The sequence below is a fragment of the Mchenga conophoros genome, linkage group LG22 (genome assembly GCF_057382185.1).
Source record: "Mchenga conophoros isolate Kocher_MC1m ecotype Shallow Benthic linkage group LG22, M_conophoros_male_GT1.1, whole genome shotgun sequence".
In the NCBI taxonomy this organism is placed as follows: domain Eukaryota; kingdom Metazoa; phylum Chordata; class Actinopteri; order Cichliformes; family Cichlidae; genus Mchenga; species Mchenga conophoros.
In genome coordinates this window covers 38,178,511-38,201,556 of record NC_140546.1, presented here as the reverse complement: position 1 = coordinate 38,201,556, position 23,046 = coordinate 38,178,511, and the positions used below count along the sequence as shown (strand labels likewise).

The 23,046-nt window shown below is 44.5% G+C and overlaps 1 protein-coding gene across 3 annotated transcripts; it reads right to left on the bottom strand.

Moving 5' to 3' along the window:
- Positions 1 to 1,735: 1,735 nt before the first annotated feature.
- On the bottom strand, positions 1,736 to 23,044 carry vars2 (valyl-tRNA synthetase 2, mitochondrial). Of its 3 annotated transcripts, XM_085263186.1 has the most exons (30): positions 22,581 to 23,044; positions 21,340 to 21,421; positions 20,630 to 20,730; positions 19,426 to 19,547; positions 19,286 to 19,352; positions 19,056 to 19,153; positions 18,892 to 18,973; positions 18,308 to 18,427; positions 17,753 to 17,861; positions 17,591 to 17,679; positions 17,118 to 17,208; positions 16,891 to 17,018; positions 16,709 to 16,812; positions 14,789 to 14,870; positions 14,607 to 14,683; positions 14,401 to 14,488; positions 14,086 to 14,179; positions 12,470 to 12,540; positions 12,273 to 12,398; positions 12,076 to 12,180; positions 11,654 to 11,722; positions 11,497 to 11,575; positions 10,988 to 11,118; positions 10,487 to 10,567; positions 9,638 to 9,790; positions 9,107 to 9,358; positions 6,234 to 6,345; positions 4,841 to 5,043; positions 3,813 to 3,962; positions 1,736 to 2,072 (listed from the first exon to the last, which is right to left on the bottom strand). In XM_085263186.1, the coding sequence occupies exons 1-30, from the start codon at positions 22,737 to 22,739 to the stop codon at positions 1,995 to 1,997; spliced, it is 3,303 nt and encodes a 1,100-aa protein (XP_085119312.1). In that variant the 5' UTR covers positions 22,740 to 23,044; the 3' UTR covers positions 1,736 to 1,994. The 3 variants fall into 3 exon arrangements, with proteins under 3 accessions (XP_085119312.1, XP_085119311.1, XP_085119310.1); XM_085263185.1 differs by lacking the exon at positions 10,487 to 10,567 and having other exon boundaries at positions 14,086 to 14,173; positions 22,581 to 23,039; XM_085263184.1 differs by lacking the exon at positions 10,487 to 10,567 and having other exon boundaries at positions 22,581 to 23,037.
- Positions 23,045 to 23,046: the final 2 nt, after the last annotated feature.

Genomic DNA, 23,046 nt, shown 5'->3' with positions numbered 1-23,046 from the left:
CCAGGAGAATGGTTCACCTCCACAGACACAAAAACACAAGTCTTGCCCTATCAGAAGGTTTTTTTGTAATTCTGTAAAGGGTGTAGTGACATCCAGGCCATGGTGACGGGACTGTCACTATAGTACATCTGTCCAATGGGACATAGCACAGCTGCAAGGTTGTACTGCCCTAACGTGGACCCACACTGTCAGCGGTCCGGGAACTGGCTAGTTCAGTAGTTTGGTGTTCCTCATGCTTGTGTGAGTCATTACATTTGTTTACTACACTGATAGTCAGCAGGTAATGAACTAAAGTTACAAATCAGGTGGATGAGTTTAACTCATGTCAGTAACTTTGAAGCTGTTTACTAGATTGGAGAGCTGAACGTAGGCCATCACATGGTAGTTACAGTGTAGCCTTCAAATCCAAAACAAGACTGGGTTTATGCAAGATCTTGGGCACAAGGAGACTTACCCACTTTATGTACTGGCAGTGGTGTTCATCCAGGAAGTCATGGACCTCCAGTTACCGTCTTGACTTCTCTTTGGCTAACAGCTGTTTCCTTTTGTTATTAACTTCCACCGACTGCAATTATTCCAGTACTCCAACTCCAAAGCTAAATCATCACAACTGCACCAAACTGTAACCTAGATGTAACCCTAAAGCTTTGAAGTTAAAACACAGTTTGAATAAATGTGACAAAAAAAGGTTTCCTCACTTCAGTGGTTAAACAAGATAACCAAATACTCAACAGCATATGTTTGGAACGAGGACTGTGGCATAATCTCGAGGTTCTTTCTTTATTTCTAGGAAAGCTGATACTTTCCAGCTAAAATTAAGGCTCGCTGCTCGGCACAATCACAAATGTGCCAGGAAGTATGTACATCTGAGTGTGCGCAGCCTGTCCCAGCTGCAACTGGGGAAGAAGCTTGGAAAGGTCTTCCTACACTCACTCAGGGTGTTTGGCTGAGCACTTCTTAAGAACGGTGCAACCTGCTCATGAATAGGTAGAATCCCTGGGAGTGTTTTTACTTTTCTTTGCTTATGTGATCTAATTAAGGATGTACCGCTGGGGGCGCAGAGAAGTTCTGAGGAGTTGAGGTTAATAACTTCTGGATAGGCAGTTTTCAGAATTTGGGTAAAAGCTGTTTTCTGGCAAACTGTCACAGCTACTGACCGCCTGCATGACAGACAAACAGGGAACGTCTGCAGCCACACAAAACCACCATAACTAGGACTGTTAACCTGTGGAAAACATGGCTGTGAAATCTGGGCAGTTCTTGACGACCCCGATGAAACTCACAGGCTGAAACATGTTGGTGAAGTAATAAAGCTGATCTTTATGCCAAGTGTTGCTTGAGCTTTGAACTCAGACCGCTCTTCTTGTCCATGCTCTTTGGGAGAAGGTGAAGCTGTGCAGGAAAACCTTCATTCTGTCATTAGATACGAGTGCTGACTTCCTGCTGTTTATAGCAAAGTAAGAGGATGAATTTCTGTATGAACACTCCAAGTTATCTTTCTACATTTAGTCTCTAATCGATGTATTTAAAAAAAAATAAAAATTGAATTTCTATGATGTATTTATTTTCTATCAATAGATTAACTGCTGTTTTAGTTCGCATGTTAGTTATTTAGCCTCCTTTATTCGCTCCATGATTCTTCTGGGGTCTAAATTATGATATACTCAAAAAGTGCTTTCCCACAGCAATATTCAGATTTGAAATGCATTCATGGTAAAACAATGAAAATGAAAAGTTGATCATAAAAATTATTTTAAAATCAGAGTTTTTAAAAGGCCAGAACAGAAGACAATATTTGTGGAATAAGAGCAACAGATCAAATGCAGATGCTTCCACTATGCTCAAAACACCTGGAGCCAGACAGGACTGCTACTTATACAGTGTATAACTCCATTACATAATATAAAGTTCATATTTTTGACTATAATATTATAAATAATGAAACAGCAGCTTTTTTCCTACAGCAGTCCACACAGCTACTGCGAAGGCTTCAGTTACTCTGCTGTTTGCATCTCTTGCAGCAATTTCAGTTGATCCTCAACAGTTTTCAGTTCCTGCTCCAAAGCAGACACCTGCACACACAGAGTAGAACATATGAAAATACAGAGATGGATACAGTGCTAGTATGAACTCACAGAGTGAATGTTCTCTGCACAATGACACAACAACAACTGATGACACCATTAGCATTTACATGCGTTTCCTTGCTTTCACTGTGCAAAATCTCACAGGATTGCATAACGACAGCAGGAAGCCACATATTAGCTTAAGATGACTGTGCATTTTAAAATTGAGTGTGGCCTAGGCTTAGGAGGAGATCCACCGTGTACGTGTGGCGGGGTGCGGCTCAGTTGCAGGGGAGGGGTGGAGGAGTGGTGTCAGGGGAGGTTGACGTGCACCTGATCTCCATCAGTGAACCAGCCTCCCATGTAAGGATGGTGCCTGGACCGGAGGGGAGAGGTGTGTATGTCGGTGTGTGCAGAGCAGATGAATACCTGCTGGTGCTTTGTGAATGAGGAAAAACATCTAAGACATCAAAGGTACCAGAATGTGCAAAGCTGGTGTCCTCATTCTGTCACAGTGGTGCTGAAACCCAGCCGCAGCACGACGGAACCACAACCAGCCCAACCAACTGAGATGCTGGCCCAGATGATGGCTAAGATCATGGCTAGAGAGAGCAGAAGGAGCCAGCGGCAGTGTTTTACCACCAGCGGGAGAAGCTACGGGGCCAGTCTTAGTCCTGGACAAAAATACTGGAGAACCTGGGAGCTGCTTGGTTACCCGTTGAGGCCTGCATCGTAGAGCTGGTGGTACAGTTCATCGCGGGGCTTTCCGCAGAAGCCGCGGAGTGGGTCTGCACCACCCAACCAGTCTGGATGCGGCTGTTGGTTTGGCCGTGAACAACTTCTTCCACTTTCTCCCTTTGATTTACTGTTTGGGAGAAAGCTGTGGGAGGCGTTGGACAGGATTCAAGAAAACTGGTCTAAGCCCACACAAAAATTTAGATGTGTGTGAAGTTGGACGGCGGGAGGTACAGTAGGAACCACTTGGGGGGCAGGTGGATAAACGGCAGCCATCGCATCCTGCCCACGGCCTAAGACTGAAACAGAGCTGAGGCGGTTCTTGGGGCTGGCTGGGTACAACCGCCAGACTGACTGACCTCATCCAAAAGGGTACCCCAGATTGGTCTAATGGACGGAGCAGTGCCAGGCGGTGTTTATTGCAGGTAAAGAAGGGTCTCTGTGGGAAACCCCTGCTCTACACGCCTAGCCTTTTTCTACCTTTTGTTCTGCAGACTGATGGCTCAAAAAGGGGCTTGGGGGCTGTTTTGTCAGGGGGTGTGGCTCAGCTGCAGGGGGCAGGTGGAGCAGTTGGTTCATAGTGTGGTGTCATACGCACCTGATCTCCAACACCAAACCACGCCTCCCCTTTAAGGACGGTGCTGGGACAGGAGGGTGGAGGTGTATGCAGGGCAGCTGAACAGCAACAAATAAAAAGCACCAGAATGTGCAAAGCTGGTGTGTGGCTCCTCATTCTGCCACAGCAGGATTCGAGGTTTTTGAGTGGAAGAATGTACGTATATGTACGAGGTTTCATATAATCTCCTATTTTAAATTGTAATTTTTATTTATCAGCAAAATCTCAGCATCAGTCTTTGAAATGTTCAGTGCACCACTCTACAACCATCTGTTGGTTAGAGAGCGATAACAGCAGTGCCATTCCCTGAGCTTTGATTCTCTCTCTCCAAACCATGAAGCTGACTCAGATACAGTGAAGCAGTTACAAACAAAGCTGCTGCAGGTCTCCTTCACCTTACTGTCCATCTGCTCCCGGACATGAGAAGGAACCTTGGTGAGGTAGCTTGGAGACTGGACTCTGGCAAGGATTTGATCCAGCTTTGGGACGAGCCTGTCTCTGCGCTGAGAGAGCTGCACGATCTGTTTCTCAATGTTCATTCCACTCTGAGAGACACAACACAGTACGTTAGACATGACCAGCATCCTCATCACCACTGCAAAAACATCCAACAGGAACAGGATGGGATTCTCATCACAGTGCAAACATGACGTGAACAATGTGTGCTTCTCTGAAGAGTTATTAGATTTGCTTAAGCAAAGGTCACATGACATTTAATATTCGTCGATTACGTGCATTTATTTATACACTACTCTCATAAGGTCACAGCATTTCAATGGAGTTCAGGTCCACACTGTGACTGGGATATTGCAGCACCTTGACTGTGTTTGGGTACATTGTCCCGATGCACGACTCCAGTTTTGGCTGTGGGACAGATGCCCTCACCTCTGACTCGTCTGTGTACAGAGGAGCTCGTGGTCTTCAGTGGCTTCACCTGAAAGCGCTGCTGATGATCTAAGAAGCTTGGAGAGAAAAACGACTGGACTTCTCTAAGTTTCTTGAAGACGTTTCACCTGTCGTCTGAGAAGCTTCTTCAGCTCTAAGGCCAAAGGTGGCGGCTCCCAGATATTAATATTATAATCTGTACTGTGTAAGAGGGTAGTTGACCCACTACTGATCATGTGCCTATTCACACAAGATGTTTATCTCCTTGGCTCATGGTGTTCGTGCCAGCAAACTGCCAAAACTGCACACTTGGCGATGATCAACCAATCAAGTTATTAGCGTAACCTGACTGCTCCTTACTTATTAAACCCTGCGCATTACAGATTGGGTTCATATCCTAGAGTAAATAATTTCATTCGCAGTATGTCAGATGATAATCCCAATGCTGAAAGACTAAACTGTCAGTCAGTCCAACACACAAAGTTAATTCATTAACAATGAAGTTCATTGCTTCATGCAGAAGAAGCCCGATACGTACTTGAACGTGAAGATGTAGCTGACATGTGTGGTCCACCACACCAACGAGGCTTGTTTTGGGTGGAGAAGTGGAGTGTACAGACGGGGGGATACTGCCTCTGTCAGAACAGCAGATGTGAAGGTCGGAGATTCGGCTTAAAGTGCTAATCGCTGACCCGAAGCGAAGGAGGACCTCGGCCTGGCTGGGCGAACACACTGCCCACACTGAAACCATCGAGATTTAAAGAAATTAAAGCATGAAATCATTTTTGTTCTTTTCTTAAAGAATAAAGGTCCTGCCACAGCTGAGTGTGGCTCTCAAGGAGCTTTCAGAGTTTTGGCTACTTTGTTACACATATTCAGGCCAGTGCTCATACCTGACCATTTTCAAAGGAATGTTTTATGTTTGTTTGTTGAACCTCTGAATAATTCACGCATTTAAAAAAAAAAAAAAAAAAAAGAGAGAGAAAAGTGAAGAACCAGTGTTGTGTCTACACATAACAGGCAACTTAGCAAAGAACCAATTTTAAGTGAAGCCTTTGGCACTTTGTTACAAGTGTCAAAAACACAGTTTGTTCCCATTTTTGAATACCAAGAAAAATACCAAAGATACCAGTTTGACAAGCATTAAATGGTATTTTTACACAAACAAGACGATTCCAAAAAAGCTGTAAGTTAAAAATTTGGCATATATTAGTATGCAAAACATACTGCACTAGCAAAGAGCTGAAACAAAACCTGAACAATCAGCTATTTACTGGTCCATCTACTGTCAGAAATGGTCCCAGTGGAAGTGCAGCTGTCAAGAAGCCGTTCTTAATGAAGCCGAGAAAAAACAAACTGAGGCATGAAAATTATGCAAGACGTGCACTGATGATCAAAACGTGTCTGATGGAGAGAAATCCAAATCTGAAACTTTTGGTTCAAATCATTGAATTGTTCAGAGCACATCAGAACAGTGCGTGTCTAGCCTCCTCAGATCCCAAAGCAGTGTGGGATCATCCTGACAGATAACAGAACAAGAGGCAGAAATATCCAAGGAAAAATTCTGAATGTCCTCCAAGAAGCCTGGAGAACTATTCCTGAAGATACTTTTAAGGAGAGCTGTCTCAGAGAGCTCAGGCTGTGAAGAATAAAGCTGGTCCTATGGGAAAACGGGAAATGGGTGCAGCGATTTTTTTTAAATATCTGCAAACCTTTAACTTCTGTGCTGTATCTCCATAAAGTCAGAGTTTGTGCAATATTAAAAAGAAAAAACGCTGCACCCATTTTCCTGGCAAAAAGTGAAGAAATCGCGGGTGACTCAAGACTTTTGCATAGTAATAAAACGTAACTTTGTTGCTATATTTGCTTTCAAGCATTTGCCAGTGGAAGAGTCGGTGTGATAATGGTTATGCCTTCTTGTGCTGACTTACTGTCAGGTTTTGCTTTGGTTATGCCACACTGTGCTCGTAAAGAACGGGCCACTCGGATCACTTCCTGTACCAGCAGGAAATCTCTTTCCTCTTCGGCAAAATGCCAGTGTGCCTGTGAGAATGGAAAGGACCGGGAGGTTAGAGAACTAACACATCAGCTGAAGTCCACGGACAGTGTTGTAAAGAGTCTTTTAATAACTCTGGGACAGTTTTCAGTCCTGGACTAAGAAAGCATCTCAGTGTCCAGGTTAGTGTGGAGAAAACCCTCGGTAAAAAGTAAAAGTTTAGAAGCTTGTTATTCTGGCTGGATCATGTGACCTTCGTTATGCCACAGTAGAGCATTTTCTCTCTTTTATCACCACGCATTCACTTGCAGCTGCTGGATGTTACCAAGTTTGCACCTTCTCTTTCCCCGGTTTGTGCTTCCTCCTCTTTGGCTCTTTCTCTCTGCAGGCATGTCTGACTCCACTGAGTTGCGTTTGCTCGTCCCACAAATAGGTTTTTTCATCTTTTCTTTTTCAGGTCATGTTGTAGGACTGTCTTGGTTGACACGCCTCTGCAACATTCACTCTCCTCAGGCTTTGGGAAGGCCTGTGCCAGGGTACTGGAGGTGTGAGTCTGTCTTTTCATTGTGGTTGTGGATTGCTGGACCAACTCTTCCTCCTCGCATGGATATTCGAGGTTTCATGGGAGTTTGCCGAACTAGTTTACATGTGCTTTGTGGATTTGGAGAAGGCATTCAACCGCATCCCTCTGGGTATCCTGTGGGGAATTGCAGGGGAATACGTTGTATTGGGCTTATCCAGGCTCTGTACAAGTGTTGCTAGAGCTTGGTCCACATTGTTGGTAAAATATCAGATTTATTCTTTCTGTTCATCATTTTTATTTGCTGAATTTTTCTTCTCAGAGTTTGCAGCTGAAATTGAAGCAGCTTGGCTGAAAATTAGCTACAAAATTAGAAATATCCTGTCTCAGAGTGACGCTGAAAAACTAGTTCATGCATTTATTACTTCCAGGCTGGACGACTGTAATTCATTATTATCAGGATGTCCAAAAAACTCACTAGCAAGAGTCCTGACAGGGACTAGAAAGAGAGAGCATATTTCTCCTGTTTTGGCTTCCCTTCATTGGCTTCCTGTTAAATCCAGAATTGAATTCAAAATCCTGCTCCTCACATACAAGGTCTTAAATAATCAGGCCCCATCTTATCTTAATGACCTTGTAGTACCATATCACCCTATTAGAGCGCTCCGCTCTCGCTCTGCAGGCCTACTTGTTGTTCCTAGAGTATTTAAAAGTAGAATGGGAGGGAGAGCCTTCAGTTTTCAGGCCCCTCTTCTGTGGAACCAGCTTCCAGTTTGGATTCGGGAGACAGACACTATCTCTACTTTTAAGATTAGGCTTAAAACTTTCCTTTTTTCTAAAGCATATAGTTAGGGCTGGACCAGGTGACCCTGAATCCTCCCTTTGTTATGCTGCAATAGATGTAGGCTGCCGGGGGATTCCCATGATGCATTGAGTTTTTCCTTTCCAGTCACCTTTCTCACTCACTATGTATTAATAGACCTCTCTGCATTGAATCATATCTGTTATTAACCTCTGTCTCTCTTCCACAGCATGTCTTTATCCTGTCTTCCTTCTCTCACCCCAACCGGTCGCAGCAGATGGCCGCCCCTCCCTGAGCCTGGTTCTGCCGGAGGTTTCTTCCTGTTAAAAGGGAGTTTTTCCTTCCCACTGTCGCCAAAGTGCTTGCTCATAGGGGGTCATATGATTGTTGGGTTTTTCTCTGTATCTATGAAGCGCCTTGAGGCGACTTTTGTTGTGATTTGGCGCTATATAAATAAAATTGAAATTGAAATTGAAATTGAAATTGAAGTCCAAGACCACGGTCCTTAGAGAAGGGCGGAGTGCTCACTGTGACGATTTAAGTAAGGAGAGCAGGAGTGACAGTGCACTCTGAACTGGTCTGTTGTATTGTGGTGACACACTCACATTCAGAAAGAGCCAACTGTGAAAGCAAAGGTGTTGCTGGTCCGTCTACATTCATACCCTCACCTATGATCAGGAGCTTTGGGTAATGACCAAAATAATGAGATGAGAGCAATCCTGGGTTCAGCCTTAAGGAGAGGGTGAGGATCTTGGTGAGGGGCTCAGAGTCGAGCTGCTCCTCTTCCAAATCCAAAAGAGCCAGATGAAGTATTTGGCCACACCAGGCTTGGGTGTTCTGGGAGGAGGCTCAGTAGCTGATTAGATTAGTGCCAGTAGAGGGATGGACAGACATTTAAACCTTCAGGAGTAATTACTGGTGAACTCTCTCTTTCCCAAACGTTCAGAGAGTTTATTTCCTGCTATCAATATAAGATCATCTAATCTATGTTATTGTGGAGAGTTGATCTTACAGCCTCAAGATTATGGCTGTTGTCAGCTGGACCTTATTTACTGTCCCTCAGTCTGTGGGCGTACAAACTGGGCAGTGTGATCAATATTATCTGCTTCTCCAGTGATATCTGTCACTGAAATATTATTAAAATCTTGAATTACACTATAATTACAGTAAATGTCTCTGGGTGAAGCTCACCTAATAAGCAACAACAGTCGTGTTCTGTTTCCTTCTGCTTGCTGTGAGTTTTAGTGTCTCAAGTTTGCCTGAACATGTTTGGATCCGTCTCTGCTCGTCATCTCTGACAGGAGAGGTTTCTGCCAAGCTGGTACTTGGTTTACTCTGACTGGAATAACTTGAGATTGGTAGAAATTTGGAATTTTCCTAAATCCAGATATCAATGCACATTAGCAGGGTTGTTTTTAGCGTTATTTAAGACAAGAAGGTGCTTTCCTGGGGGCTACAAACACTCGAAAACCTCAGAAAGCCCTACCAACTGAGCGGAGCGGGGGTACGGCTGTAAACACAGGCTGGTTTGTGCAGCAGCTTCGGGTGCAAACGGCTGAAGTCTCTGCCACAGCTCCTCAGTGATGAACGGCATGAAGGGGGAGAGCAGGGCCAAGGACACAGACACACAGTGATAGAGAACAGCGATGGCCGCCTGCCTCGCGTCACCACTGTGCTCTGCGTCGGTTGTGAGGACGACTTCCTGGTCCTGCTGGGTCAGCAGAGGCTTTATATACTCCTGCAAATACACACAGAGCAAAGTGACAGCAGCTCATTCAGTGCTGGGCTAACTGCTGGCTTAGCGCTAACACTTTAGTCTTAATTAGGTTAATCTCTTTGCATTAAGCTTTGAGCCTCCACGTTTCCATGGAGAAACCAGATAAATATATCACCTTCTCTCTTTTTTTTTTTAGACAGAGCAGTAAGAAGATCAGTGGAGATACAAAGGAAACCCTCTTATCTGGTCTGTTGGGATGATCAAAGTCTACGCATGTCCTGGGACAGTTGTGCTCCTCACCATGTAAATATCACACAGGCTGTGGACCCAGAAGGAGTACAGGGCAGACGTGACGCTGTGGAGCTCATAAGCTTCAAAGGCCTGCTCACACTGCCCAACCGTGCTGTGTAGTCTGGAGCAGATCCAGCGGTCCATGCTGCTCAGAGGAGCTGTCTGCAGAGGCAAACACTGTGAACGAGGCGCTTCCAGTGTACACAGTCAAGTTTATGATGCCAGATTAGAAGAAGATGATAAAAGTAAACATTTTTCAGATGTCTTTTCCTCCACGCTGTCAAACAGTGTGTGAAACAGGCACAAACACACAAGATTTCCCACACCTCAAACCTCTGAGAGACGGCACAGCTGTTTGTAAAGTGGGAGTGGGGAGTCAGCGTGTCGTGCTCAGACTACGTCCACACTCGCCCGGATAGATTTGAAAACGGCGTTTTTGTCTGAAAACACTCGTTTTCAGCCGTTTTCACAGTTGTGCATCCACATTGAAACGGCCCAAAACGCTTACGTGCAGTCCTGCGCAAAAACGAGTGAGAACTAAAGAATTTGAAGAAAAGCTATCTGATATTCATCTTTTTTTAGGGCTGTCAAAATTGAGAGCAATCAAAACAACTGCTGTATAATGCCCTCCGCTATCTTTGTTGAATTGGTCACATGACTGCATCACATGACCAACATGCGTCATCGTTTTCGAGTGTCCACACTGCGCCGCGTCTCAGTGTGGACGGGAGGCCAAACCGTAGAGAAAACTGAGTTTTCAAAGGCATTAGTGTGGACGTAGCCTCAGTGTCCACGCCGTTAAAACAAAGCTGTCATGATGCATTTTGATATTTGAGAAGAACTGTAGTTCATTTTAACCTGGTGTATTTCTCTTGGTGTGCATGTTTGGTCCCTGTGTTGTGAAGAACAACAACGAGTTTCCTCCAGCTTTGGATCCGACTCAATGAAAAAAAACCAAAAAAAGATCTTTTAGGATCAGCAGATAGATAATTGAGTCAGAGAGCTCCATGGTAACTGGTCAGCTGACCTGATCACTCTGTGCGAGGCAGCCAGTGTTGTTGTATTAGTCTGCTTCTATGTTTTGACAGGACCGTGGAGACGCCCAGGACTCTGTGTTTATGAGGGACAAACTTCTTTCCCTTGCTATAGAGAACCTCTGACAGCCTTTGTACAAAAACACTTTCCTCTCTTTTTACACTTGTGTTACATTCAACACAGCTCAGTGCTCATACTCTGATATGTAGGCTCAGTCCTTCAAAAAACAAAACGCCACACACACACACAGCCTTTTTCAAACAACAACAAGTCTATAAGGTAAGAAGAAGCGTTCCAAATCGTCTGACATCGTTCTTGCTGTACCTTTGCTATAGTTTCCAGTGTTGCTCCGTTCTCACTCAGCACTCCCAATGTGAACCTTAAGGTCTGCCACATCTTATTACAGAAGTGTCTGCAGCTCAGAACCTGAGCGACAGACAGACTGATGTCTTCTCCTGACAACAGGCAAAAGTGAAAACGTTACACACAGTAAAAAGACAAAGCAGCAGCCCACCGGTCTAACATGGATCACTTGTTTGATTGTTCTGCTCCCCAGCAGTTAGTTACAAGTTAGGAACCTCTGACTGTGATGAAAGATGAGATGTTATCACCCTGATAACATCTCATAAGCTACTTGAAGGTACCCGAGATGGTTTTAACCTTCTGTGTTGTAATGACGGCTGGCTTTTATGTGAAACAGGGATCAATAATATGTTATGCAGTCACTTTTAACTCTAGTGAACATATGCATCACATCTTCTTTCCTGTGACGCTGTCTTCCACATTCATTCGCTCTGACAAATTGCTTCCCGTCAGAGGAGGGACTCACTCACCCTGCATTTTGTGAGAGCAAAGGGCAAAGCGCAGAGCATCAGTCCCACACTCTGGGATCCCCGCGGGGAAGTCCTTCCTCTGTGGGGAAGCAGATGTAGCAGACAGATAAGAGTGGGAATAAAGAGAAAGAACGAGTCGGGAGGGAGGGGAGCTGACCTGTGCTTCCATTGCAACCAGCTGCTCCCTCGGATCCAGGTTCCCCTCCTTCACTTTTCCTTGAAGTCTCTAAGAGGATGGAGGAAACCACATCGTTTAAAGTGAAGAGCAGACGGCTGTGCCGCGGTGACAGCTGTACTGCTTACAACTCTGCTATGCATCTTCTCAGCAACTCAGAGGCTGTGAGACAAAATAAAAATGCAATCTTTCGCCAGCTGTTGTTAGCTCTCTACACCGCGCTGTAGCAGTAAAGACAAATCAATAACTGCTTTTCTTTAAGACGTCTAGAATGAGCAAATTTCCTTAAAATAGAGCGTAACAACAAAACAGACGCTAACATGATGTTTCTGACACTAGTTTAAAGATGCCGGGGCTCTTCACTGAGTGAGACGGATGTCAGACAGTCATTACGGCCTTTTTACCTCCAAAGAGACTCCGTGTATAACGTCTAAGGGGTCGATGACATTTCCCAGAGATTTACTCATTTTTCTGCCATATTTATCTCTCACTAGTGAATGAAACAGGACCTAAGAGACAGGAAGGAAACGGGATGAGAGACAAAAATAAAATAACAGGATATGCTGAGGCTGTAGTCCATTTTCTCATTATTATAAGTAACCTGTTTAAAGGGTAGCTGCCCGGTCAGCTCTGTTCCAAGCATCACCATCCTGGCAACCCAGAAAAAGATGAGGTCACTGCCCGTCTCCAGGACAGAGTTAGGGTAAAACTGCTGCAGGTCAGCGGTCTGTGGAAAGAGTGGGTGGGTTAGGGATGAGGGTTGCTTCTTTTTACATTCAGTCAGAGGAAGTCCAGTACCTGATCTGGCCAGCCAAGCATGGCAAAGGGAAAGAGCGCAGAGGAAAACCATGTATCCAAGACATCTGGGTCTGAAACAGGGAACAATGTAGCTGAATTCTGACACACCTCACATCCTTTCAGTTTATCTCAACATCAACAGTCCAGCTCAGTAAACCACTAACTGGACCCATTACCATTTTTGTCACACGTTTCAGATCATCAAACAGTTTTATATTAGACAAAAATAAGTAAACTTAAAAAAAGACTGTTTTTAAATTTATACAGGAGAAAAAGCTATCCAAACCCAGCTGTTCAACTAAGAAAGGCAGACAAAGTGAAGTAAGCCAGAAGATGTCAAAAACCAGCACACTGAGATCCAACCACTGACATCTGTAACTCCGACACGAGTACAGAGGCATTTACCATCAGTCATCCACACATGGAGAAAGCAGTGCGAACCTTCACAGGAGCGACCAGTCTGACAAAATTACTCAGAGTGCACCGACGACTCATCCGGGAGGTCACAGAAGAAGCTAGAACATCAAAAGAAGACCTCGGTCGTCTCAGTTAAGGTCAGAGCTCGCGATTCAACAACCTGAATGAGAGCAAACATGGCCTCCACGGGAGAGTTCGAGGAGGAAACCACTGCTGACAAGAACAGGAAGGGTCGCCTCACAAAAACACCCTCAATGTAGCCGACTTGAAATAATTCTACAAAGAAGACTGGCTCAGTGTGAACGACTCATTAGCAACACAACACTCAAGTTCCTACAGCGAGGGTGGCAGCAGGCGTTTGGAGTCTGAAGCCTGCTGGTTATCTTAGCCTGACATAAAACCTGCTTCACAACCTGAAACGTGTGACAGACATGCACCAAAAAACCTACCAAACTATCAAGTAGGCAACTAATACTTTTACACAGCAGTGTGTAATAATCATGAACATGTTCAGACCCGTCTCATTAGATCAGCGAATCCTTGTCCTCGTCATTTAGCCGGCAGTAGCACAGTCATATTAGTGGTTTACAGAAAAAACAACAGCAACAAATAACTAGAAAAAGTTGCATTTCCTGCAAAAATGCAGCGTAAATGGCATGTAGTGGAATCTGAAAACAGCAGGAGGAGAACTGTCTGCTGAAAAGAGGTGAAGAAGCTGAAATTTGTGTTGAAAAGAGTTTAAAAAATTGAAGTGTTAACTGAAGCTTCTTATGTCATAAGCGGGATTCGAACCCGGGCCTCGCTCGGAGAACAGCTGCTCATCTCACTGAGCTAAAACACGGCTCGGCCCGGCAAACCAAACTGGTGATCACACTGATAATGTGGTCCCATCCAGCAAAATGGGCCAAAAAAAAAAGGTGTAAAAAGCTTAATATCTCAAAAAGTACAAGAGTTATGAGCACCAAAAGATATATCACGCTTCAGCAGAAAGAGCAGAACAATTTAAAGTTTGATTGGTGAAAATCGGCTGAAAACTGAGGGACTAGTTCAGCAGCAAAAAATTGATAAATTTTAGAATAATAATAAAGTTTAAAGAGAAACAGGAACACAATAGTGTGAACGCCTCACGGCATTCACACAATAAGGTAACAATGTGTAGATACAGCAGCAGGTTAAAGGTCAGGAGGGAGGTGAGTCACCCCGAGTCAATGTGACGGCATCTGGCTTCAATCCATATTTGACAGCAGCTCTCTGACGGGCCTCGTCCTCGCTGCGTCCCCAAACCCACTGCTCCTGCACGCACACACACACACACACACACACACACACACACACACACACACACACACACAGCAGACTGGAACAGACTGACACTGGTGTACAATGTAGGGATTATCAGATAATTCACAAAATAATCTACAAACTCTGTGCAGTCCTTTTGGTTCCTCTGCATGAAACTGTCAATCACAGGCGACACAAGCGTGCTGTTTTTGGAAGTTTTCCCACACACTAACCTCTTGTTGTCCCTCATAACTCGGAAGCATCACTTTGTAGGCAGGGATCTGATGACCCCACCAGAGCTGCCTGGATATGCACCAGTCACTGCACAGCAAACAGAGGCACATTGTTCACAACCCACATGTTCTGTGACAAGAGCTGCATTATTGTGAGAGTGGTGTCATTTCACACATGTCACTGACGACACACGCTGCCACACAACCTGATGTTGGACAGCCAGTTCTTCCACGTCTTTGTGTAGTACTCAGGAATGATTTCCAGCCGTCTTTCCTCGACAGCCTGACCGGGAAAGACCACACCTCCGTGACGATAGTGACCCGGGAACTTTTTCACAAATTTTACTTTTGAAAGCAAGTCATGGAATCGATACAGCTGTAAACTGACCTGCACAGCTTTTTTTGCCATTACATCACACCGGACAAACCATTGGTTTCTTAGAAGAGGTTCAATGATGTCTCCTGAGCGGCTAAAACAGAGAGGAGAGTGGAAAAAAGAATCAGGAAAGAGAAACCACAAAGAAGAACATCTGCAAATGAGCAGGAAAAATAAATAATAATCAGGCCCCATCTCATCTTAATGACCTTGTAGTACCATATCACCCTATTAGAGCACTTCGCTCTCACTCTGCAGGCCTACTTGTTGTTCCTAGAGTATTTAAAAGTAGAATGGGAGGCAGAGCCTTCAGTTTTCAGGCCCCTCTTCTGTGGAACCAGCTTCCAGTTTGGATTCAGGAGACAGACACTATCTCTACTTTCAAGATTAGGCTTAAAACTTTCCTTTTTGCTAAAGCATATAGTTAGAGCTGGACCAGGTGACCCTGAATCCTCCCTTAGTTATGCTGCAATAGACGTAGGCTGCCGGGGGATTCCCATGATGCATTGGGTTTTTCCTTTCCAGTCACCTTTCTCACTCACTATGTGTTAACAGACCTCTCTGCATTGAATCATATCTGTTATTAACCTCTGTCTCTCTTCCACAGCATGTCTTTATCCTGTCTTCCTTCTCTCACCCCAACCAATCGCAGCAGATGGCCCCGCCCCTCCCTGAGCCTGGTTCTGTCGGAGGTTTCTTCCTGTTAAAAGGGAGTTTTTCCTTCCCACTGTCGCCAAAGTGCTGCTCATAGGGGGTCATATGATTGTTGGGTTTTTCTCTGCATGTAGTATTGTAGGGTCGACCTTACCATATAAAACACCTTGAGGCGACTGTATAAATAAAACTGAAGACTTTGTACATGGAAACAAGCGAAGCATTCAAAAATCTGGTGATGGATATAAAGTAAAGAGGCAGACAGCTGTGCTCTTCACTTGTTTAAACAATTAAACAATTTATTCTGAAGAGGACTGAATGTTTTTCTTGGCTGATCGAGCAAAGCTATAGACAGGTGACAAATTAAAGGAAAGAAAGGCATAAAAAGAACTACTTCAGTGCGCATTGGCATTATTTCAAGTCATGGGAAAGCTGTGGAAGCGCTCCTTTAAAAAAATTAAACAAATTCTCTGATTTGGTGTTTTGATGATGGTGATGAAGAGTAGTGGCTATTATACTGGTCCAAAATCCCTGATAGGCGAGATCTGGAGACTATATTGACAAGAGGTGGGACCTTCAGGCCTCGAGGGCCGGCATCCTGCAGGTTTTAGATCTCACCCTGGGTCAACACACCTGAATCACACGATTAGTTCATTAGCAGGCCTCTGGAGAACTGCAGGACATGTTGAGGAGGTCATTTAAATCAGCCGAGTTGGATCAAGGACACATCTCAACCTGCAGGACACGAGGCCTGGAGTTGGACACCCCTGATGTAGACCATTACAATTTCTACTGTTTACTCTGCATCAAGTCCTGCAGTGCCCCCTGCTGTCCTATGGATGAATTAACTGTGATCATAAGGTTCTCATATAGACAGCTTTGTACTGATTTGGGGTCCGGGACCACGTGAGAGACTGAGGGCTAATAAGCTTCATATAAAGAGATCAGGATATATTCGTGCGCCCCTCACAGCAGTCCCAGCTTCTCATGTGGCTTTGTGGGAAATTAATTACCGACCTCTGCTCCGAGGGGACAAGTGGAGCTAACCCACGACGGCAAAATTCCCCAAAAGCAAAACCGAGCCCTCTGAGCTGGTCACTGCGAGGGATCAAGCATTCAGGCTTTCCCTTTAATCGATGCACCGACACAAAAACCAGTTCAAACTCTGTACTATGGTGTCAGCTGGCACAAAACGCTCTAATGAAAAGACTCTGCACACAACACGGTCCATCCTTTAGAGCAAACACTCAGACGTTGAGCGTGCATGCGCTGCTGTACCTGCAGACGGGTAAACTCATGGCATGAGCTTTTCTTCCTCTGAACAGTCTTTTCTCAACCAGAGCATCCACAACCAGCTGTCTGGCATCAAAACGCTTCACTCCCTTCACAAAGAAAAAGAACAGTGAAACCCAAAGACACACAACAAACTCACACACGTATACAAACAGGTAACACAGCACCTCCAGCCACTGTCCACAGGACCCTGTCATCGTCCCATCGCCAGCAATCACAGTCAGGCGTGGAAGTGAGTGTCTCTGTGAGAGGACAAAGTCTGTGTGGTCATGAGCAGGAGTCACCTTCACTGCACCTGCAAAAGACAAACAGGAAGTGGGCGGATACCACGGGTCAGAGGGCTGAACACATCCACAGGAACAGTGTCACGTCAGGTGTCAGGTGTGGTCGTCACCAGTTCCAAGCTCCACGTCCACCATAGAATCAGTGATGATGGGTAACAGTCTGTCGGTGAAAGGATGTCTGCAGTGCTTCCCATGAACAGTCTGGAAGAAGCAAAGACACGCTCCGTTAAACAAGCGTCACGCTGCTCACGTGGTATCCACTCTTCCAGCCTGCAGTTCATCCATTTGGCCTCCAGGCTTCCTGATGCTGTAGTGCAGGCCTCGAGGGCCGGCGTCCTGCAGGTTTAGATCTCACCCTGGGTCAACACACCTGAATCACACGATTAGTTCATTAGCAGGCCTCTGGAGACCTTCAGGACATGTTGAGGAGGTCATTTAAATCAGTCGTCGTGTTTTCAGCTCACTGATGTTACAACACACTGAGCGGTGTAGGAGATCTGTACTGTTTATTGTCGCTTGTCCTGAAATATTGTCAAACACTCCCACTGAGACACTCCCAGAGTCTCTAACATAAACAACTGGCCTGGTATCGAGGATCATCAGGGTGAACAGCTATGGCCACGTCTCCCAGCATAGTCTCTGGACGGGTGGTGGACACCACCACCTCGGTGTCTAAAATACAGAGAAGAGGATCAATGTACAAAACACAGGACACACCATGTCCCAGGATGGTCCCGACACGCACCGTGGCCTTCTACGGGGTACGCAAAGCTCAGCATCGATCCAAACTCCACCTTGTGTTCATAGCCAGGAACAGACAACATGGTCCGGCCGGAGAGCTCCTTCGAGTCCACCTGATGATGAGTTCAAGTGATATTATATCAGAGGCACACTCTGCTCTGTAGCTCATCTAAAAAGCGTACAGCGAGTGCTCATGTGAGCTCCACATTATCAGACTGTAGCATTAGACATGCAAACACATGCTGAAGGTTTTATTGTTCACGTGGAGGCAAAGAGCAGGTTTGGTACCGTTTTCAGCACACACATGGTCTCTGAGTTCTTCCCATAACCTTTAGTTTTAGATATGACATTAACGTCCATGTGCTAAGGAACAAGCAAAGTCAAACCTTGTACACGTTCTTATATAAAAAAGCCACTTATATACAAGTTGTTAATCAATCTGAAAGCTGTCTGGACCCCTGGATACGAGTAACTTTAGGTTGGGGAGAAGACACATTACTGTCTCTATTATTCTGTCCACTTGTTGCATTTGCTATCCATTTATGTAAAGCTGTCTCACCTCTATGTCAGAGATGGCAGATTCCAGGGCACAGCTCCAGCTGACCAAACCCTCTGAGCGATAAATTAGACCAGAGTCACACAGTCGGACAAACGCTGCAGTTACAGCTCTGCTAAAACCCTGAAATCAAATCACAAAAGCAGGATAAACAGTTGAAGGTGCTTTGCCCCATTCACCCCTGCAGCTTTACAGCTCAGCTTCAGTGTTTCACTCTGCAATTCTTACGGCACTTTCATTTTCCTGGAGAGGCCACAGGATGGTGCGATTTCTCGTTTAGACGAGCCTGCGTGTGCCGTGGTGAGGAGGCAGAGATGGCTACAAATAAATAAATCTGCCTTACTGGAAACAGGGACGCTGGGAATGACTTATCATCTCTACCCATCGTGTGTATGTGGTGTATGTGCTTACATCGCACCACAGTTTCATATTCGTCTCTCTTTGTACCGCTGCTGCAGTTATTTGTACAGTTTCATAAATCAGCTCGTTAGGATGGTTGAGATCATCTTTCTGGGATGGTTTCATACGTAAAACTCCATCAACACGTTGAATCGCAGAGTAAGGAACATGTGTGACTCCACTCTTACTGGGTCCATGGTGAAACAGGCTCTGCTCCAGTCCAGAGAAGCTCCAAGCTTCCTCAGCTGGTGGTAGATCTCGTCTCCTTTCCTGCAACAGAGGCTCAAAACTCAGCAAACACCGTGCAGGCCACACAGCAGATGTGTTCAGAAGTCCAGATGTGAAGACTCACTCATTCTTCCACTTCCACACCTCCTCCAGAAACTCGTCCCTCGTAAAGTCTCGTCTGTGCTTCCCTGTTTGCCTCAGCAGTCTCCTCTCCACCACCGTCTAAAACACGAGCACATCGACACTCTCAGCACTGAGCATGTGCCACAATCATGATACAAATGTGTTTCCATATTTTGATGTTACTCTGAGGGACACCTGAGAACATGTGAGCCAAACCGTCATCACGCGTACCTGCGTTGCGATACCTGCATGGTCACATCCAGGCACCCACAGCACTCTGCAGCCCTGCATCCGTCTCCTGATGGATACAAACCATCAACACGTGAGCTCAGAGAACAAAGACAACATGCTGCTCTGCTGTTGATAGTTACCATCGAACCAGCGCATCCTCTACAGCTACTGTCAGAGCGTGGCCCAGGTGCAGAGTACCAGTCACGTTTGGTGGAGGAATACACAGAGAGAAGGTCCGATCCCCAGCGTGGGGCAGCCGTTCCTGAGAGCAGGAAGGGAAACACGTTACTGGCGTGCATGTGTGCACACTCGCTCTACAGAACAACTTTTTCCTTTGCTGTAATCAAATATCTCGTAGTGCTGTTGCTCGTGCTTTAGTAACGTATACTTTGTAATTATTGAAAATATTGACTTGACTTCTAAGGATTAAAAAAACATGTTCAGATTCAAATGAAACTGAACATTAAGGTGGACCTTTGAGACTGAGTGAAGTCTCTTTTGCTCCTCGTCGTGCCACCTTTACCTGGATAACTTGAATACAATCAGATCACTCTGACCAAATCTGAGGTGGTCAGGCTTGCAGTGTGATCACATCTCAGGAAGACGCACTTTTCTGTTTTCACAATCACAATGATCCTCTGAAGGCCCAGAAAAATGCACAACAGATTTATTTTCCCAAATAGATCGTTATGGCTTTTACCACATGATTGTCATATTTTATTCGACCTTTATTATTATTATTTATTTATTTTAAGTTATTGCAATTAGAACGGACAGGACTGAGGGACGGGAAAGATGAGGGACAGAGAAGTTGGGGAGAAGAGGAGGAAAAACTCGAGATGAAGAGGGAGGGAGAAAAAAACCCACTGAAAATCTGCTTCATCACCTGCCGAGAGAAAAACAAAAACAACACAGGAGGACATCACAGCAACCTGCCTTCTCCTGTCAAAGGAACAGAAGAAGCAAAGCAATATTTTTTCTACAATAAAAATAATTATTGTAGAAAAAACAAACTGCTTTACAGCAAATAAAGAGCGCACTGCTGGCAGGACAAGGTCAGAAAGGACATAAAGGTCACTTTGGACGCCTGAAAATATGACCAAAGTAGAAGTAACTGTCTGTGACAAATACAAATGTATGTTTTCTGATCAGTGCTCTCAAACAGTTCATCCATTTTCTGCATCACTAAATAAAAAGTATTTATTTGCTATTATTAGCATTAGTATTAAAGCTTAGCTGATTAACCACTTACTCAGTTTGTTTCATAGAAACTGCAAAAAAACTGCATTAAAGTGAATTCATTTTAACTGCAACAGTAATGATTTAACAAGTTCACATGTTTACATGTTGCTCAGGACTGAAGAATCCCTCTTTCTCCCACCACTGATACCAGCTGGACTCCACATACTCTGGACTGTAACACGATGGGAACGGTAAGCTAGTGTCTGCAGGGAAAAAGAAGAAGGACTTTCAGAGCCTGTGAGGAGAAGAGACAGCCGAGCCAGCAGAGGTTACAGGAATCAAATTCAAATCAAATTCAAATTTTATTTGTCACGTACACAGTCATACACAGTACGATATGTAGTGAAATGCTTGGACAACTGCTCGTGACCTAAAGAAAACAAAAAAGGAAAAGGCTATGAATAAGATAGGAAATAAATATGAAAAATTAAAAAGGGTAAATTTAACTAGGAAGGAATAAAATATAAATTAAGGTTAAAAATGAAATAACTGTACAACACAAATTAGAATGAAGGGTAAATTTAACTGGGAAAGAATAAGATAAAATATATAAATTAAAGTTGAAAATAAAATAACTGTACAACAAAATACACAATATAGAACTATATAAGAATGTATGAAGGAATCTAAATATAAATAAATATACACACAATAACAGCAGCTGTACAAGTATTAACCGGAAATGAAGAATATAGTGACCAGTGTTGTGCAAAACCAAAGTCCAGAAAGTCCAGTGTGTGTGTAAGAACCATATGTGTGGGTCAGTACTGTGTGGTGGTGTGATTGAGAGACCGTATCGAAAGGAGAGTCACCTTTCTTTGCCCCAGGAGGTGTAGGAGCAGTGTAAGCAATCTTCTGCTTCTCACTCCACTTTACTGCTTTACCTTCAGCACTCTGCAAACAGAAACATCAGAGCGTGTCTGACTGGCAGCTTCAGCTATCGTATCTCTCATAACTATATTTATGACATCATGGAGTGCATTAGCACAGCACTGAACAAGTCACAAGTCAACACGGTTGAAACACAACAGTGTGTAAAGTAATTGTCCCCTAAACCCAATAACTGGTAGTGCTACCCTCAAGACGTCCAATCGAGTGTTTGAGTTAACAGCCAAGGACTCTTTCACATCACTGTGGAGGAATTTTAGCCCACTCTGCTTTGCATGATTGTTTCCATTCAGACACATTGGACAGATTTTCCAGCACAAGCAGCCACTGATTTCACACATGGCTGTGCAGGTTTGAATAACTTTAATAAATGAAAGCATCATTTAAAGACATAAAGACCTGGATGGCCTCTAACTTTCTGCTTCTTAATTCAGATCAAACTGAGGTTATTGTACTCGGCCCTGAAAAGCTTAGAAATATGGTATCTAAGCAGATTCTTACTCTGGATGGCATTACCTCGGCCTCCAGTAACGCTGTGAGGAACCTTGGAGTCATTTTTGACCAGGACATGTCCTTCAATGCACATATTAAACAAATATGTAAGACTGCGTTCTTCCATTTGTGCAACATCTCTAAAGTTAGAAATATCCTGTCTCAGAGTGACGCTGAAAAACTAGTTCATGCATTTATTACTTCCAGGCTGGACGACTGTAATTCATTATTATCAGGAAGTCCTAAAAACTCCCTGAAAAGCCTTCAGCTGATCCAAAATGCTGCAGCAAGAGTCCTGACAGGGACTAGAAAGAGAGAGCAGATTTCTCCTGTTTTGGCTTCCTGTTAAATCCAGAATTCAAAATCCTGTTCCTCACATACAAGGTCTTAAATAATCAGGCCCCATCTTATCTTAATGACCTTGTAGTACCATATCACCCTATTAGAGCACTTCGCTCTCGCTCTGCAGGCCTACTTGTTGTTCCTAGAGTATTTAAAAGTAGAATGGGAGGCAGAGGTAACTAATGAGTGCAGCATTAAACTATTACATTATTATTATCGATACAACGATGCCAGTATATCTGTAAAAATACACACAAACGCACTAGTACTCTTTCCTTGGGGGATTTGGCAGAGAGCTTTAGCCTTAGTGCTTTGCCTCCCTCTAACTTACACCATGCTGACTCGATAGGATGCCCTCCTCCCGCACTCGTCTGCGCCTCTGCTTCTCGGCGTGGGGTCGAAGTTTGTTTGTGTGAGAAGCTTTAGGTGGGGTGCTGGAACAGAGTCTGGCTGCCCTCCTCAGACTCGGACCAGGACCTGTCCTCCACATCCTCGGTAACTTTACACGCTAGAATGCCCACGCATGCCAGCCACAGCCGTGTAACGTCACTACTTTGTCCCTGCCAACCTGAGGAGAGACGTTTGTATGGAAGCTTTACACAAAATTAAATCCGTGACAAAACGATGTTCCAGTATGGTTTGGTGCTGTTTGTTGACGGGATATTATATCTTCACGGACAACAGGAAACGCACTTGGTCCGTCTGGAAATATCTTCCCCACAGCGTTTCAAGTTAAAGCTAAGAGGAACCGGAACATCCTTCCCGAGTTTAAAAATAAAATAAATTGTGGAAACAGA